This window comes from Ostrinia nubilalis, chromosome 18 (assembly GCF_963855985.1).
Source record: "Ostrinia nubilalis chromosome 18, ilOstNubi1.1, whole genome shotgun sequence".
Lineage (NCBI taxonomy): Eukaryota > Metazoa > Arthropoda > Insecta > Lepidoptera > Crambidae > Ostrinia > Ostrinia nubilalis.
The window spans coordinates 5,606,095-5,623,640 of NC_087105.1; the positions used below are offsets into that span (position 1 = coordinate 5,606,095).

Here is a 17,546-nt window from a genome sequence, read left to right on the forward strand (position 1 = left end):
TCCTCAAAGACCGGTTCTGCGCCGCACGCATCCAGGCACCTCCCGCGACCTTCACCCAGCTGTTACCAGTAGGCAACCTATTGTGAGAGCAGGCAGGCGAACTTCATCATTGAAATCTCAGTATCGATGACCTACACTGAACTGTCCCACCAAACTCATTGACGGGGGGGGCGCCACCATCATTCTAGTTACCAACATGGCAAAAATCGGAACGAGCAATCTGGTATTGACGGTGGCGCCCCGCTATCAATGTCAAGGGTAGGACAGTTCTGTGTACCGGGTCTATACCTTTTTAGTCTTTGGTTTTGACAGTTGACATAACAAACATATGACATTGACAGTTCTATGCAAAGTGGCAAAGTGGAGAGCGAGATAATTTTGTTTTTAGTTTCTTAACAATATTTACAAGTTTAGAACCATGTCCTCAACTGTTCCACTTATTGTGAGATTATTAGCTTCTTCAGTTTCGGTCGCTAATAGAGCAGGAAAAATTGTTCGAGATGTTATGAGCAAAGGAGAACTTGGCATAGTTGAAAAGGTTTGTTATTTCGATTCATTGTGTTACGTATCTTTATTTTTTGTATGAATTGTGCCAATAAGGAAGTTATTTTAAACTTCCAGTATGTTACATTCAAAAGTTGATTGACTAGATATATTAAAAAGGTGTTCGGAGTATTTTTGTTACCTCTAAAATTCTCATTGTCACTTTTTCGACGCCTTTCACTATGTGTTATAATGAAATTGATTGAATACAATAAGGTCAATATAATTGACTGCATGACCATATCAAATTTTAATTATTTAGTCTTCCAAATTGTTCATAAAAGCATTGAAACCTTTTAAATTATTTTTGTAATACAATTGTTTTCTAATAACATTATCATGAAAAGTGGCTATTATTTTAAATTATAATAAATAACTTTACACTATTTTATAGGGTAAAGATGATTACCAAACTGAAGCTGACAGATCTGCTCAAAAATGTATTATAGCAGCACTATCTGCTCAGTTTCCCAAACTGAGCATAATTGGTGAGGAAGACAGTCCAGAAAATGATGTAAGTAATCCAAAATATACTGCTAACTATGGTTCAAAAATAGATCAATATTTTGTTTGTAGTTATTTCATAATAAATGTCATCTTTTTTCAGACGGAAGTTCCAACCGATTGGCTCGTGGTTGATGCAGACAAGGAGGTGCTGACTTTGAACTGCCCTACCAACCTCCAGGGTGTGAAGGAGGAAGATATAGTTGTATGGGTTGATCCTCTTGATGGCACTTCAGAGTATACTCAAGGTAATTGTGAGCCATTAGATTTTATTCAAAATAATTTTGATCAGTGTAAATCACAATTTTATTTAATTTAATCTTGTAAATACTTTTTATAAATAGTAATTGATTGATTTATGACTGACCAGTAAGTATTAAATTATTCTTGTATGAATAATTTTAGGTGCCCTAATGTTGAAGAGGAATCATTGGGAAAGATGGAAAATGTATTTAATGCATCCATTTATTAGTATCAAGTGGTATTTAAGTTTACTGCAATCAAACTATGGTAAATGAACTGAAAATTAGTGGGATTAGAGGTGCTAACATTTTGAAAATGTTTCAATACATACATAGGTACATTTGCATGCAATATTTAGCATTTACATTATTTATGATTATTTAACCAACACATTTCAACAGTTTTAATCCAATCCTTAAATATTTGGTATGTGCTCTAACTGCTCTAAGCACTAAAGTGTGTGCTCTATTTCATTTTGTAACAGTGCCACAAGAAGTTCAGCTCCTGACATAGGTCCCATTTAGATCACAACTCTATCAAAAATATTGTAGATTTTAACAAAGAAACCTATGAAGGATATTATACTACACACGTAATGTTATCCTACCTGCCAATGAAATATTCTAGATGGTTCTACTGACTAATCTTATCTCATCTCTTGAGAAGCGAGCTACAGTACAGATATTTTGTGATCCATAGTAGATCAAAATTGTATATTATTGTATAGATAATGAGAATTAAGATTTTTTTAATTAAATATTATTTAAGGGAATTATTAATACACATTACATTAGGTAAAATATTTTTGAAAAAATCCAGATACAATTAATGATATATGGGAATAAACATATAGTTTGATAATGAAATAGGTACAGTTTTCTAAAACTTCACACAACATGATTATAAATATTGGCCTTGTCTTAACATCTTGTTTCTCAACCTGTTGCACTGTACTAAATTACGAAACTGCACTGTTTCTAAAAATCCATAATAATTAAAAAATTTAATGAAATTAGGCAATTTAACACTATCACTGTAGTTTAGTTTGTTTCGGGCTTGAAGGTGTTTTAATTGAGTGTTCTTTGTGTTTATCAAACTACAAGTGAATTAACAAAGCCATTGATACTTTGTAAATAAAACATCATGAACTAAATATTTATTTGTGACTCAGTTCACTTGTCACATGCACGTCATTGTTACAGGTTTTCTAGAACATGTAACTGTATTAATTGGAATATCTGTCAATGAGGAGCCTGTAGCTGGAGTGATCCACCAGCCCTACTATAAGTCGATGATTGGGGGCGAGAAAAAAATGGGCAGGACAATATGGGGACTCAAAGACGCGGGCGTCGGGGGCTTCACGCCCGCCCCGCCTCCCGACTCTCTCATAATAACTACCACCAGAAGCCACTCCAATCCCTTGGTAGAAAAAGCTCTTCAGGTTATGAACGCTTCTCAAATTCTGAGAGTGGGTGGTGCTGGTTATAAGGTATTTTGTTAATATTTTCAGTTGGAATTTATAGAAAAATAAGTAACGAAGTTTATTATACAATATACCCATTTCAGGTGCTACAATTATTGGAAGGGAAAGCTTCTGTCTATGTTTTTGCTAGTGGTGGATGCAAGAAATGGGATACCTGTGCGCCAGAGGCGATCCTGTCTGCCTCCGGCGGCACGCTCAGCGACATGCTGGGCAACCGGTACAAGTACGGCGCGTCCGTGGGCAAGCCCAACAAGACGGGCGTGCTCGCCGCCGCCAACCCAGAACTCTACAACTACGCCTTGAGCAGAATACCACAAGAGCTCAAAGAAGCTCTAGCGAAATGAGATCGTACGTCCGCGTAAGCGCATTATCGTTATTGTTTACTTACTATGTACAAGGTACACAAATCAGGTGATAATATGAAAATAAAAAATGTTTTCGAAACAAGTGTTTTAATAAATGGTAAAAAAAAACTAAAAACAAATTATTTGTAAACATCACAACAATCTTAATATTAAAATCGTTACTTACTTATTGTAATAATACCGTGATCATTAAAAAATGCTAAAATAGAAATGCATATTCTTGGCAACAGTGAATGGTTAATTTTAATTATAAATAATGAATTAAGCTATCAAATGCTTAAAACTATCAGGCATTTATTTGAACACTTACAGTTTGCTCTTTGGTATATCAAGCATTTTCTTCAATTCTCGCCTAAGAATTTTCCCTGCTGGGGTTTTGGGAATTTCATCTATAAAACGGATACCTCCACGTAAATATTTGGTGGGTGAAACCTGTAAACGACAATCAAACATTAGAAGCCAGATAATACGAGATATTGGTATTATCACTAAGCAAAGTTCAAAGATAACTAATGATACGAATTAGTTATCTGATGATATGGGCAGGCATTTGTGTCGCTCACGCGAATTTTAATCTTTAAACCGCAATATCATAGCAAGATAAACTGTGTAATAGGGAAATGGTTGATTTACTTTAAGGTTATTCCAGGGAAACCTATAATTAGCCATACATACAATTAAGTTACTTTAAGATTTACTCGTTGTGGTTTCTAAATAAAATAAAAATAAAATAGAAATACCAATTCACTTTTAATTGCTTTATACATTGGAAAGCATTTTGTATAGTCTACTTGAACACAGGTCTGCGTATGTTATTCTGCCTTTACTGATACGCCATCTCGCCGGGGTTATTGTGGTTTCTTATACCCGTTCACTTTATAGCCGTATTTTTTTGTCTATTCCACTTTGATCACTGGGTGGTCAAAGTGGACTCCAGGCGACACTTTTGTGTCCTTTGATCACCTATCATATGGATAAGATCTTCTAGGATCAAAGTGGACTTCTTATACATGGGTGATCAAAGGACAATAAAGTGTCGCTTGATTACTACTTTTATTACTTGGGTGATCAAAGTGGAATATACCTTTTTTGAGAGCAGTCCACCTGTGGCCTAATTCACGTATTTTGACACAGTCAAAATCTCGTTGACGTTTAGAAGTCGTCCTATTGAAAAACAGTTCGTTTTTTTCGCTCGCCGCATGTGACAGTGGCAACACGTGTTTCAGGTGTTTAAGTGGAAAAATCAAATTCTAACGTAGTTTAACTAAAAAAAAAACTCAATTTTAAGCTTAGTTATTTTAATAATTAACAACAGGTGACGGATTTATCTGGTAAAACCGTAAGTAGAATGGAATTAACTCCTCCCGATCCCCCGGATCCTCCGGATCCGGCCTCCTGTTCAATGGACATTTCTCAACCACTGTTTTCCCAAGCCGCAACAAAACGCCGCCTGGATTCGGAGGTTCCTTCTGAACCCGCGAAGAGATCCAACAACCCATCTGCTGCAATGTCATCTCCAAGCAGCCAACCGGTGTACACGCACCCATCTCTTGTTATCGCACCAAAAGTCTACAGTGACCTTGACAAAGGCCCTTTTATTGTCCACGTGTCCCGCATCGAAACCGAGCCCAATGCCCCAACTTTCATCCAGCCAATTAGGTTTGGAAAATTTTTGGTCAATAACAAAATTAAGGACGTGATCAACGATGGTATCAAAAAAATTGGGAGAAACAGAATCTCTGTTGAGTTCACATCTGCCAGTGCTGCCAACAAATTTTTGAGTAGCGAGATTCTATCCCTTTGCAAGTACTCAGCAACAATCCCGACGTACAACGTGACCCGTATGGGCCTCATTAAACAGATCCCCTCCGATCTTCCAATGGAAGAGCTTGCGGAGTCATTGACGATTCCTGACGGATGTGGCATCCTGCTAAAAGCCCGCCGTCTAAACAGGAAAGTGACCACAGACGGGCAAGCGTCCTGGGTCCCCACCCAATCGGTAGTCGTGACATTTAAGGGACAGGTTTTGCCAAAACGAGTATTTCTGTTCCATAACTCAATTCCAGTTGAGACATACCAGCTCCCAACTATTCAGTGCCTCAACTGCTGCCGCTTTGGCCATGTCAAAGCCCAGTGCAGGTCGAAGGCTAGATGTTTTCGTTGCACGCAACCCCACTCAGCGGATAACTGTGATATTACCGAAGAAAAGGCCACATGCATTCACTGCACAGGACCTCACTTTGCTCTTAACAAATCCTGTCCAGAGCACTCCAGACAAAAAGCTATTAAAATTGCTATGTCACAGGATAATATCTCCTACGCTGAGGCTTCGGCCATGTACCCAACCACTCGTAGGTCTTATGCCGACATAACAAAGTCCCCATCCTCACAACCCCTACCCTCTCCATCCCAAACACTCCATTCACAAACATCCCACCTACCTCTCTCCTACAAGAAAACCATACCCCGCTCCCCCCGCTCTCACGCGCCGTTAGGAAAAGGCTACGACCGGCAGGCACACCAGGCCATTATTGGCAATTGTGCTTCTAGCCTTCCTAATGGGTGCGCCCTTACCGACAATCCTCCATCGTCCTTCTCAGACGACATAAACCTTTTAGATCTTGTCCTAACCCTCATCCTCCGTGTTGTTACCCAACACAAAGACAGTATACCGTCCAACGTTGCTCAAAAACTTTCCCAAATCTCTCAGATATCTAATTACAATGGCAATTCAGGCGGTTCAGTGGAACTGTCAGAGCATTAGAAGAAAAAAACACGAACTTTCCTACCTAATCAATAAATACTCTCCGTCGTTCATAGCCGTCTCGGAGACCTGGTTAGTTCCGGATTCACACTTCCGTGTATCTGGCTATTCATGTCTCCGGGATGATAGAAACGATGGATACGCAGGAAGCGCCTTTCTTGTAAGGCGCTCCCTCTCCTATTCCCAACTCCCTCTTCCTCCGCATAGCCAGGACATTAATGCCGTGGCTGTGCGAATTTTCGACCTTTCAATCCTATCCGTTTACATTCCCCGTCCTAACTCATCCTCCCTTAATGAACTGCGTACAGCCATTCTGGCTCTTCCTCCTCCCGTCCTTATCCTAGGCGACCTTAATGCTCACAATACTGCATGGGGCTCCTATCACACGGACTCCCCAGGATCTTTACTCTTAGACCTCCTTGACGATCTAAATCTATGCGTCCTAAACAACGGCTGTTCAACTAGAAGATGCCTCCCATCTCAAAATCCAGCCACCGCCGTGGATGTATCTTTTTGCTCTCCTAACCTTACGTCACTTCTCTCATGGAATGTTCTAAAAAGCACTTTTGGCAGCGACCATTTCCCCATTTTGTTAACTATCCCTAATAAATCATCCCCAACCGTCCGTCCCCCTCCTCTACTACGATATAAATTAAATAATGCTGATTGGTCAGCCTTCTCAGTATCAGTAAATAATAAATTAGACTCACTTCCCTCAATCTCCCCTTTAAATTCAATTTCAGTGTATGAACACTTTACAAACATCCTCCGGATGTCAGCAGATGAACATTTCCCTCAAAAGAATCCTACACATAAGACCTCCCCCCCTTGGTGGGATGCGGAATGTTCAGCTGCCATTCGGAAACGCAAAGAGGCGGAAAAACGTTATAACAGGTCTATGACAATGGAGAACTTTCTGCTCTACCAGCAGACAGCAGCCCAGACAAGGAAATTTTTATCGCAGAAGAAAAAGCTAGGATGGACCCGTTTCTGCGAGAATATGTCTCCCAGGACGCCCTCTTCTGTAGTGTGGAAGCAGATTAGAAGGTACCGCCAATCCCTTTCTCCATCCAACGCTCCCTCAAACAATCCCTCTATTTGGTTGGAAGAATTTGCAGATAAATTAGCTCCTCCTTTTGTCCCCTTTATAGACTGCTTCCCATCCAGCTCCTCTGTGCCTATTCCCCCAACTGGTAATTTAGATTCCCCTTTTTCTGCTGACGAACTCCTTTGTGCCCTTAGTGGGCTAACTGATTCGTCTCCCGGAGCCGATGGATTGCCATATTCCTTTTTAGTTAACTCTCCCCCTAGAGCTAAATCTTTCTTTCTTCAACTAGTCAACAACTTCTTTGACCTAGGAACCGTCCCTGACTCTTGGAAGGAACAAATTGTAATTCCTATACCGAAGCCAGGGAAGGATCCTTTAGAACATAACTCCTATCGCCCTATAGCCTTATCCTCTGCCCTACTAAAAGTTATGGAGCATATGATCAGAAACCGCCTGGAGTGGTTCATGGAGTCTCACGGTATCCTAGCAAAGTCTCAATTCGGTTTCCGCAAAGGTCTGAGCACTCTGGACAGTCTTAGTATTTTAACCACCGACATCAGACTGGCTTTCAAGAATAAGGAGTACTTAGTGGGTGTTTTTTTGGACATATCTTCCGCTTACGATAACGTCTTACTTCCAGTACTCAGGCAAAAGTTGCTACATCTGAGTGGCTCGGAGAAGTTGGTTCGTTTCATCAGTAACTCGTTAATGGCAAGAACTGTCTCAATAAAATGTCAAAACATCACATCCCCTCCCCGTCTACTCTGGAAAGGCCTACCTCAAGGTTCCGTTCTCAGTCCACTCCTATACAGCATTTATACCTATGACCTTGACCAAGCTGTCGATTCTTTCTGCAACATCCTTCAGTACGCCGATGATATTGCCCTTTACATCTCATCTAAATCGATAGACGAGGCAACTACTCGCCTTAATTCCGCTCTAAGCTATCTCAGTGACTGGATGCTCTCCCACGGCCTATCCATCTCTGTTCCGAAATGCTGTTGCGTTACCTTTACTCGGAAACGACACACTCCGAACATAGAGGTATTTATAGACGGTGACCTTATTCCCTGCTGCAACCAGGTCAAATTTTTGGGTCTGACTCTAGACTGTAGACTGTCAGGTGTCGCTCATTTTAACTCCATCCTTAAAAAGGCGGAAAATGGAATTAACGTAATTCGCGCCCTTTCAGGCACTTGGTGGGGGGCCCACCCTTACTCTCAAAAGCTCCTTTATAACGCCATTGTGCGCAGTCATTTTGACTACGCGTCTTTTCTTTTGGACCCTTGTAACAAAGCAGCCCTTGATAGATTATCCAAAACACAATCAAAGTGCTTACGCATAATTTTGGGAGCAATGAAATCTTCGCCTATAAATGCGTTACAAGTAGAGTGCGTTGACCCTCCCCTCTATTTGCGTAGGCAGTACCTCAGCGACCGTTTCTTTGCTAAGGTCGCTCAGAATGCCTCTCATCCACTTTTAAAAAAACTTGAGCTTCTCTCGTCTTCTAACATTTCATCTTCTTCTTTTCAAAAGACACCTTGCATTTTGCTGAGCTTCCAAAAATTTAGTCGTCTTCCATGCCCCATTACAAAAACTCCTGTTTTCCCTCTCTTCTCCAATAGCTTTGAATCTTTAATATTTCAACCGCCTGTTATTTTAAATTTCGGTATTTCTAAAGATTCCCCTGCCGCACCCCAAGAATTCAGAATTATTTTATCCGAACACTGGCAAGGCTGGCTCACGATGTACACAGATGCGTCCAAGCTCGCTGATGACGGCTGCGTCGGCGCCGCAGTGTGGATACCTGTGTACAAAATCGCTCTTAGTTACAAATGTCCCCCAGTGACATCGGTTTTTACCGGTGAAGCAGTGGCAATTTTAGAAGCAATTCTATACGCTAAATCTCACTCATTAAATAATGCTTTAATTTTTTCGGACTCCCTAAGTTGTCTCCAATCGATTCTGGCTAATACTTTTAAGTCTAAAGTTAAATTTCCAACCGTCTTAAAAATAAGAGAAGCTCTTTTTGATTGCCGTTCGAAGGGTATAAATATCGTTTTGGCTTGGATCCCTAGTCACAGAGGAATTCCAGGAAACGAATCTGTTGACTCATGCGCAAAACATGCTATATCCTCTGGCTCCCTAGAGCACTACTCACTATTCTCTCATGACGCTGCATCCCTCTCCCTAGCCCATCTTTATAAATCGTGGAGAACTCATTGGGACAATTCAAAAAGGATGGTTGGCAAATACTATGCAGACATTCAAAACGATATTCCCCCTAGACCCTGGTTTTTTAAACACAAATACTTACCAAAAAGTTCTGTATCAATTATATGTCGACTGCGAATTGGTCATGCGTGTACTCCGGTTCACCTTGCGAAGATGCACATAAAGGATAGTTCCTTATGCGAATGCGGCTTAGACGAAGGCACAACTAATCACATTTTCTTCAATTGTCCAAACGTAGGTTCCTCCTTATTTGATTTCCTTCCTGAAAGCGTTCCTCGCCCTACTAATATTAAATGTTTATTAAATTCTATGGACCCACCGCTTTTGAAACTACTATCAAAATTTATTCAATCCCGCAAAATTCGTTTGTAGGTAACCGAAATTTTTTTCTTTCCTCTCCCAATCTTTCGTCCCACCTACCCCCTTCCTTACATTTTAATTTCTATGTTATGTATCTATTTGTGGTGTCTCAATTTGTGTTGTCTTTTTTGTTATAGGTACACAAATAATAATTTTGCTTATTATTAGAAACGTTAAATATTTTTGTTTTTTGTAAACCCTGTTACTTTGTCAAAACTGTTTACGTGACATTGGCGAAATCATGGTTCTCAAAACCAAGCCGTTGCCATAAAAAAAGAAGAAGAAGAAGAAAAACAGTTCTAAGTCTGTATTCACAAGGGTAATTTCGATAGAACGATTACTCGATGGGATCGCAACTCAGCGATTTGTTGTCGTTGAAGTTTTGTTACGTGAATAAGGCTACTGAGCTTGTGCTCAATGAGGGCTATCGTTTTTATACTTAACAGTTGGCACCCCTGGCGATTGACAGGACCTTACTCTACAGTGGCGCCATCTTGATGAGTGCAAATGCGATAGTCCTCCTACCACTTTAGCGCTCACCAGTTGGTGCCACTGTCTTCGCTACTATTGTCTGGTCCGTGAGCACGTAGAATTTTGTCCAATGACCCCAAGCTACCCATCCTTATCGCTCGCGCGTAATTATGTTGCTGTCGCGCTCGCACACTCACTGCGGGCGCCCGTCGCACAGTCGCGACAGCAATATAATTACGTGCGAGCGATAAGGATGGGTAGCTTGGGGTCATTGGACAAAATTCTACGCGCTCACGGACCAGACTATAGCAAGTGACAGGACCTTACTCTACAGTGGCGCTAACTGGTGAGCGCTAAAACGATAGCCCTCATTGGAACGAGGGCGCGTCTCACCTTGGAGGCCACGTGGCGCAGCAGCTCGTCCTCGCTGACGGCGCTGCCGGGCGCGCGCACCACGAAGGCGGCGGGCAGCTCGCCGGCGCGCGCGTCGGGCACGCCCACCACGCCGCACTCCGCCACGCCGCCGTGCCGCAGCAGCACCGCCTCCAGCTCCGCCGGCGCCACCTGCAACGTTCGACGCTGCCCGTCACTATCTGGATTCTGGACCACAGATCACAAACACTAAGGCCGGATTCCCACTATGCCGGACCGGCAGATCTCCCGGTCCGGTAAAATCGCCGGAAGGCCTAGCGGCGGTACAAATTGTATGAAGCTGTTCACATTATCCCGGATCCGGCTTTTTCGCCGAGCCCGGCATTTTTACCGAGCGTAAACGAGTTGCGCGGCCCCCGTCCGGCATAGTGGGAACCCGGCCTAAAGGGAGATGTGACAAGGGGGCGAGGCCGGTGTCACAGCAATATGCCCAAAAACAGAACACATTGCTCGTGAAAGCAATGATGACAGCGGCGACGTCATAATGTAAACAGTTTTGCTTGCGTATCTAGTACTAAAGATTATTTAAACTGAGTACCAATACCGCAGTGTTGAGCACATATTTTGATTTATTTGTGTGTGTGAATTTCTAATGCGATACTGAGTTTCTAACTCAGTGCATTAGTTGTAGGGTTTCTGCTCGAGCTTTCTCGAACTCGAGAAAACTCGAGAAATTTGTCTTCATTCGAGACGAGAAAAAAATTACCGGAGCTCGAGAATTCTCGAGTTTCGATTTTGAAGCTTTAATATTCTTGAAAGCCGATTTTCTTAGACAAAAGTAAGTTTTTTTATTATTTAATAGGTCAACGTTGCTTTTAGACTGGCCTAGTCTTTCCTTTTTCAACTGATTTGATTTGCAAGTCATGATCTTAATTGAAACTAAGTAATAATGTTCACCAACAAGTATGCTATATTTATTATGTATGTTTAATCTGACTGAAAAATTTGTTAACTAGACAGTTACCTTACCTATCAGACGTTAGGTTAGGTACTCGTACCTTCTCGCAAAGTTTATTCAAGTCGTAATCTGTAGGAAATTTAAAAATTTAATAAAAAGTTTTTTTTTGTTCATAAAAAAAAATATTTATTTATTTATTTAAGGACAGCTAACAAGACACACACAATCAACTGGAAAAAACATTGAAAACAATACGTTTTCATAGTGTAGCCTTAATTAAAAGCTGCCACGACATGTGCATAGATTGCGTGGAAGCGTGGTATCGACTAGTCTAAAAAAAATTGAAAATTTATTTTTTTATTTATCGTAATTTTGCTATTTGGACTTGTGTTCTTTAGAAAACAAGTGATTCAATTGTAGCTCCAGATTTTTATTGTTATTTATCCTTAAAGTGCACGCGACTTTATGACTTTTGTTATGATTATTAGTAAATATTATTATGAAAGAAGATTTTATTTTTTGTTTATTTCCTTACCAAAATAAGTGGTACTAAATTCTAATATTGATTGTTGTGCATAAAAGTAGGTATATTAGAATAAAAAAACCTGTGTTTTTATTAAATTTCAACCGATTTCAGCAGTTTTCATTAAAAGACTCGAGACCCGAGAAAACTCGAGACTTTGGCCTCGAGAATTCTCGAAACTCGAGAAAAAAAATAGGTCGAGAAATCAGAAACCCTAATTAGTTGGCATGATCTGAACCCTTTTCAGAGCACGAGTACGAGTTACAAATATAGCTTGCCGGCCTTGCCGTGCCAGCACTTCAGGACAACATTCGATTGGTGCTGATAAGAAGTTATTTAAATGTTGCAATGGTCTTACAGGGCTCATGTTTTCGAGTCTGTATTGTATTTAAGACCTAATTGTATGACTATGACTATAATAAGCAGTACTTATTATGTATTATTCTGTGCTATAAGTAGCGTTATGAAAGTCACGAGAGTGTCACGTGCGAGACCTCGGTGATCCTATTGTGACGCGCCCCGCGACGCATCGACAGCCCTAGCACCGAGCACGGAGATTTTGACAACCCTACGGCTGCGCGACCGCACGCCGCACGGACCGAGCTAATATAAGAGACGGCGGCGACCGCGGGCGCCTAGCATTCGCTCGGGAGCCATCGTAACAGCCAGACGATCGCGCGCGCGTCTACGGCTAATTACGCAAGAGTCCCTAGCGAATAGCTGCCCTCACTGTTCCCACTAACCTGGCTCGATAGGACTTTCGGCTCGCGCGGTTTCCGTGACACGAGCGAACCATCGTTGCCTGTATACACATTCCAATCCTTACCGAGTGCATGTTTTACTCAATCCCGACCTGCGGTAGCAATCCCGCTGCCACCCTTCCTGGATTCCTCCCCCACTCGCCACGTAGGTCCTAAGCCTTTTTACCTTTGGTACTCGAACCCCCACTTCGTTGACCTCGGTTACCGATTTGGTGAGCGGACCGTCCTACCCCCCTAGTTTATAAGTATCCAAACTAACACTAACACTTGCTAAACCTCGCACAGGGCGCCGCCCCTCTCGCGGATACGTAAACTAGTCTCGGGACGCGAACCGGGCGCGTCGCTATCCCTCTTGTCATAGTAGATTTGCAATTGTAGAATAACTTGTTCATTATTTAAATAATAGTAATTTAGAGTCAGTGAAACTAGAATAAGTAAACTATTGTGGAACCTGAATTATAAGTGCCATTGTGTTATTGATTGTGCGTTTCCTTGGTCAAATATCCCTGTAGGCATCCTGGATAGGTACACATCCCTCATCGCAGAAGGCGAACTGGGACCTAGTACTAAACAGCGGGGTGTCAGACTGAGCTAGCTTAGACGCCCCGTTGCACTATTAAAACCAATATCAGCATAATTAGGGGCATTTAGTGAATTTTAGGTGTCGCTATACAAAAACGTACATATATTTGCTTATCTTAACGAATCATGATTGATTATAAGAATTATCATAATAAACATAGATATTAGAATTATAATATGAATGTAATCCAAAAAGCGATTTTTTTTAAAACTTTCCATGATATATGAGCTAGAAGTTTGAGTGAGCTTCTTAAAAGAACCTAGACTATTGTATAAATTCCGTTCAGTCAGTACTTCTGTACCTGGAACCCGTTGTACTTGATGAGCTCCTTGAGGCGGTCGACGATGTAGATGTACCCGTCGGCGTCGTAGTAGCCGACGTCGCCGGTGCGCACGTAGCCCTCGGCGTCGACGAGCGCGGCGCTGGCGGCAACGTCGCCGCGGTAGCCCTTCATGCGCATGGCCGACTTGATGTACAGCTCGCCCTCCTTGCCCGGGCCTAGCTTCTGGCCCGTCTCCAAATCTATCACCTGTACAGTTTTTTTTTTAATTAGGCTTATACGCGAGCGGCTCATAGCCGACGGCAGTGGCAACGGTGGTGACGTCGACGAGTCGACAGCTGCCGCCAACAGGTGCCGTTGCCACTGCCGTCGGCTATGAGCCGCTCGTGTATAAGAACACTTAGATATTAGCTTAGTACGAGGGACTTAAACTCCTCGCACTGAACTAAACATGCTTGTGTTATGAGTGAGTGTGTTCACCACATTAGTCCAGGGACAGCGGGGTTCGAACCAGCGTTCCTTAGATTTATAGTCAGCTATTGATACAATACATTCATTATTATATTCAATTTTCAGGTCTCAAGTGCCTATTACGTATGAGGTTTTTAAACAGTAGCACTAACTAATGTGCTTGCTTTCAAAGCATGGATGTGTAGAATGCACAGTATTTGACAATCAAAACAGCGGGAAAAATGGAAGTAAGGTAAGAAATTAAAATAGCTGTAGCATTTAGTAGTAGTAGTACCTATATTATTAATAATTATCGAGTCACTCGCAATTCTAGTCTTGTCGTGTGGCGATTATTTTGGATATAACTAAACAATACAATAGTTCCGCATTATTTACGCCGTAGATTTTTTTATTGATTTAGTATTTATGCATTAACTCACTTTAATTTTAATTCCAGGACCAGGTGTGCCGCAGGACCCGACTTTGTCTCCACCAGTAAGATCCACACAGCAACCCATTGTAACCTCAGTAAGCCCATAACCATTTTTTATGTATTTTAAGCCTGTTCTGAAATACAAATTATAGAATTGATTGCCATTCAGTGGAAGTGGTTGCAAAAATATTTTCATAAGGCCAACTTTGAATTTAAAGATATCAAAGGCAAAATTATGTACAAAAATATCCTAATGAGAACATACCTTCCTGATATGGCTTTTTGAATATCAGAGGATAGTGGGGCTGCCCCACACCACACTTCATTAAGAGATGACAAGTCATACTTGAGGACAAGGGGGTCTTTGGCCAAAAATACTGCTAGTGGTGGAACTATTGTAGTCATATTGATCTGTAAAAAATACTCATGAAACAACTTTTGACTTGCAAAATCAAGTCAGTGGTGGTGCACATAAAGTGCATCCAGTTAAGTTTACCTTGTATTTCTGAATAGTTTCCAAATATTGCTCTGGCTCAAATCTGGTTAGAAATACAGATTTGATTCGTAAAGCCAAAATTGTGCATGTAGTGATAAAGCCATAGGCATGGAACCATGGTATCAAAGACAGTCCAGAGATAATTTCATGATTTGTCATCTTCATTGAATTATGAAAATAATACCTAGAACAAACATTATAAAATCATCAGAAGTGCAATAGTCAGTTTTAATAAATTTTAATCTAGATCCAAAGGACATTTTAGCCCTGCACTTAACAAGCATATTATTTTGCTACTCATTGTTGACAGCTTAAATTATTATTAGTCTTCTTAAAAAATCTTTTACTTACTTCATATGAGCTGTTGATGTAAGGATGTTTACATGTGTAAGCATGACTCCTTTAGGGAGGCCAGTAGTTCCAGATGAGCACATGATTGCAAGAGAGTCTTCTCTCCCATTTACATCCACTAGTGAGAAGCTGTCCACATCAATATGTTCCTTAACCAGGTCTTTATACATGAGTGAAGGCACAATTTCATATTCACCAAACATTATAAGCTTTTCCACATATGTCACCTCTTGACATGCCTCATATACATTTTGTGCCCCAATCGGTGAAACAAATATGTACTTTGGTTGAACTATATTAAGCAAGTGATTGATTTCCTCTGAAACAATTAAATTAAATTGAACAGGCTAGTTATTAATCACAATTTCACTGTGTCCATGCAAATATTATAATTAAAATATAACAATTTCTAACTTTACTCACCAGGAGTGTATGTAATGTTGAACACAGAGAGAACGCCTCCACTAAACATCACAGCCAGTGCTGTGATCATGAACTCAAATCTGTTTTCACTACTCACTACTACTACATCATTTTTCTTAAGACCTAACTTTTGTAGGGCTACTGCCAAATCTACACTACTTTGTAATAATTCTCTATATGTCACTGATTCGTCTGTATCACCAGAGATCTGAAAAATTTTGTTAAAGAAAATATTTTAAAGTTTATAACTTAAATTATAGAATTTAAAAGTATTGCATGTAAATCTAATCGTATTCTTACCAGAGCTATGTTGTCTCCCCCCCTTTTAATCTGATCAAACATAAACTGCCCATAAGACAAATGAGCAGGAATATATTCTTCTTCAGGTCCAGTAACAACATTATTATGAATGGATACTTCCATTTTAAATTATCAAGTTTTTTACAGACCCGTGTAGATAATCGTATTACAATAATTTGACTAAATGTGGACTAGATTAATTATGTTATTTATCGTCTACTATCACACCGCCAGATAAGATTTTAAGACGTATTTATCTGAGACACACTTCTTTTTTTTAGAATGGTCAAGATGGAAAATTTTAACTATTTAATTTATTCATTAAAATATCCATAATTCAAACTAAAGTCCGATTTTTAATTCGACGGAATTCTGACAGCTGTCATTTTTTGACAATTCAGATGTAATAAGCCTTTTTTGCTTTGAATTATTAATAAATAATATGAAATGAAATTTCATCAAGTACAACTTACAAGAATGAACTATTGTTTGTTTTGTGAATTCAATGTACACTAATTATTATGTACATTTTAGAGATTATATAGAAAAAAACGTGTTTTTAACACAGTAAAACAACATATTATCATAAACGAAAATATGTATTGATCATCAATCATCATTATCGTTATCATAATCAACTTGGATTATAAAATTGGCATCTTGTTAAATTGGTAATTTCTGAAGCTAAGATTTTATTAACAAAAGGATTTTCATAAAAAAGGTTTGTAACCCATGGATTATTGGCCAGGGAGTCCAGTAATAGAAAAATAATTTCCCATTATTTTTTGTAACTTCAAAAATAATGATAATAAAAATTCAAACAACCATTTTGGAATGATCAGTACATTTTTAAGCCTTAGTTTTTCAAGTGAAACCTTAAATTCAAGAAAGGATTATTTTTTAATTTGTGAAAATGCTCTCCATTCATAATGGGAATGTTTCAATGTTGACAACACTTCTGAAATGTCAAAATTCCGTCGAATTAAAAATCAGAGTATAATTACTCAGTTATATTCGTAATTTTGCAGAAAATTTAAAGAATTTCGTCTGGGGTGTTTGTATCTGTCAGTGTCAAGTGACAACTGTCACTGTCACTTCCAGTCACTAATTTGGTCACTAGTGAGTTGACGCCACAAAATCGAAAGTGTATCGATTAATAAAATCATTAAAATTTGATACCTATAGCTCATATAGGTCGCCTCGCGCAATGAGTGTTGAGGCGATCACAAGCATAGTACATTCAGCGACAAATAATTCGTGACACCCAAAGTAGCCAAAAAATTCGTGTCAACGTGTTGCGTATGTTATTATACGTATTATTTGAAGGTGACTACAGACGCTGACGTCCATGATCCATTCATGTCATAGATAAGAATAAGTACTATTCATGTCACAAGCAAAGATTTGTATCGCCGCGCGCCGCGCTCATGTCTTGCAATATCGAGTCGATTAGGAATGAATGAAATTAAATTTAATACATAGTCATTATAAATTTATGACCGGGGTCCATGGTCGCGTTAACAATATTCACTTAATTTCACTTATTCATGATGATGCACTTAGCTCAACTTAAACATTATTGTCGTAAAACTAAAATCGA

At 40.0% G+C, this 17,546-nt stretch overlaps 3 protein-coding genes across 5 annotated transcripts; 2 read left to right on the plus strand and 1 right to left on the minus strand.

The window, feature by feature from the left end:
* Positions 1-326: 326 nt before the first annotated feature.
* On the plus strand, positions 327-3,220 carry LOC135080574 (3'(2'),5'-bisphosphate nucleotidase 1). Of its 2 annotated transcripts, XM_063975240.1 has the most exons (6): positions 327-538; positions 938-1,057; positions 1,151-1,295; positions 1,453-1,557; positions 2,493-2,779; positions 2,857-3,220. In XM_063975240.1, the coding sequence occupies exons 1-6, from the start codon at positions 419-421 to the stop codon at positions 3,115-3,117; spliced, it is 1,038 nt and encodes a 345-aa protein (XP_063831310.1). In that variant the 5' UTR covers positions 327-418; the 3' UTR covers positions 3,118-3,220. The 2 variants fall into 2 exon arrangements, with proteins under 2 accessions (XP_063831310.1, XP_063831311.1); XM_063975241.1 differs by lacking the exon at positions 1,453-1,557 and having other exon boundaries at positions 330-538.
* Positions 3,209-16,474, minus strand: LOC135080572 (luciferin 4-monooxygenase-like). Its single transcript, XM_063975237.1, has 9 exons — positions 15,947-16,474; positions 15,647-15,854; positions 15,224-15,542; positions 14,873-15,056; positions 14,642-14,787; positions 14,384-14,510; positions 13,515-13,742; positions 10,410-10,580; positions 3,209-3,570 (listed from the first exon to the last, which is right to left on the minus strand). The coding sequence occupies exons 1-9, from the start codon at positions 16,067-16,069 to the stop codon at positions 3,445-3,447; spliced, it is 1,632 nt and encodes a 543-aa protein (XP_063831307.1). The 5' UTR covers positions 16,070-16,474; the 3' UTR covers positions 3,209-3,444.
* Positions 3,577-10,403, plus strand: LOC135080573 (uncharacterized). Of its 2 annotated transcripts, none has more exons than XR_010259038.1 (2): positions 3,577-4,477; positions 9,683-10,403. XR_010259038.1 is itself a non-coding variant. In XM_063975239.1 (2 exons), the coding sequence occupies exon 1, from the start codon at positions 4,487-4,489 to the stop codon at positions 5,900-5,902; it is 1,416 nt and encodes a 471-aa protein (XP_063831309.1). In that variant the 5' UTR covers positions 3,577-4,486; the 3' UTR covers positions 5,903-9,557; positions 9,683-10,403. The 2 variants fall into 2 exon arrangements, 1 of the variants encoding a protein (XP_063831309.1); XM_063975239.1 differs by having other exon boundaries at positions 3,577-9,557.
* Positions 16,475-17,546: the final 1,072 nt, after the last annotated feature.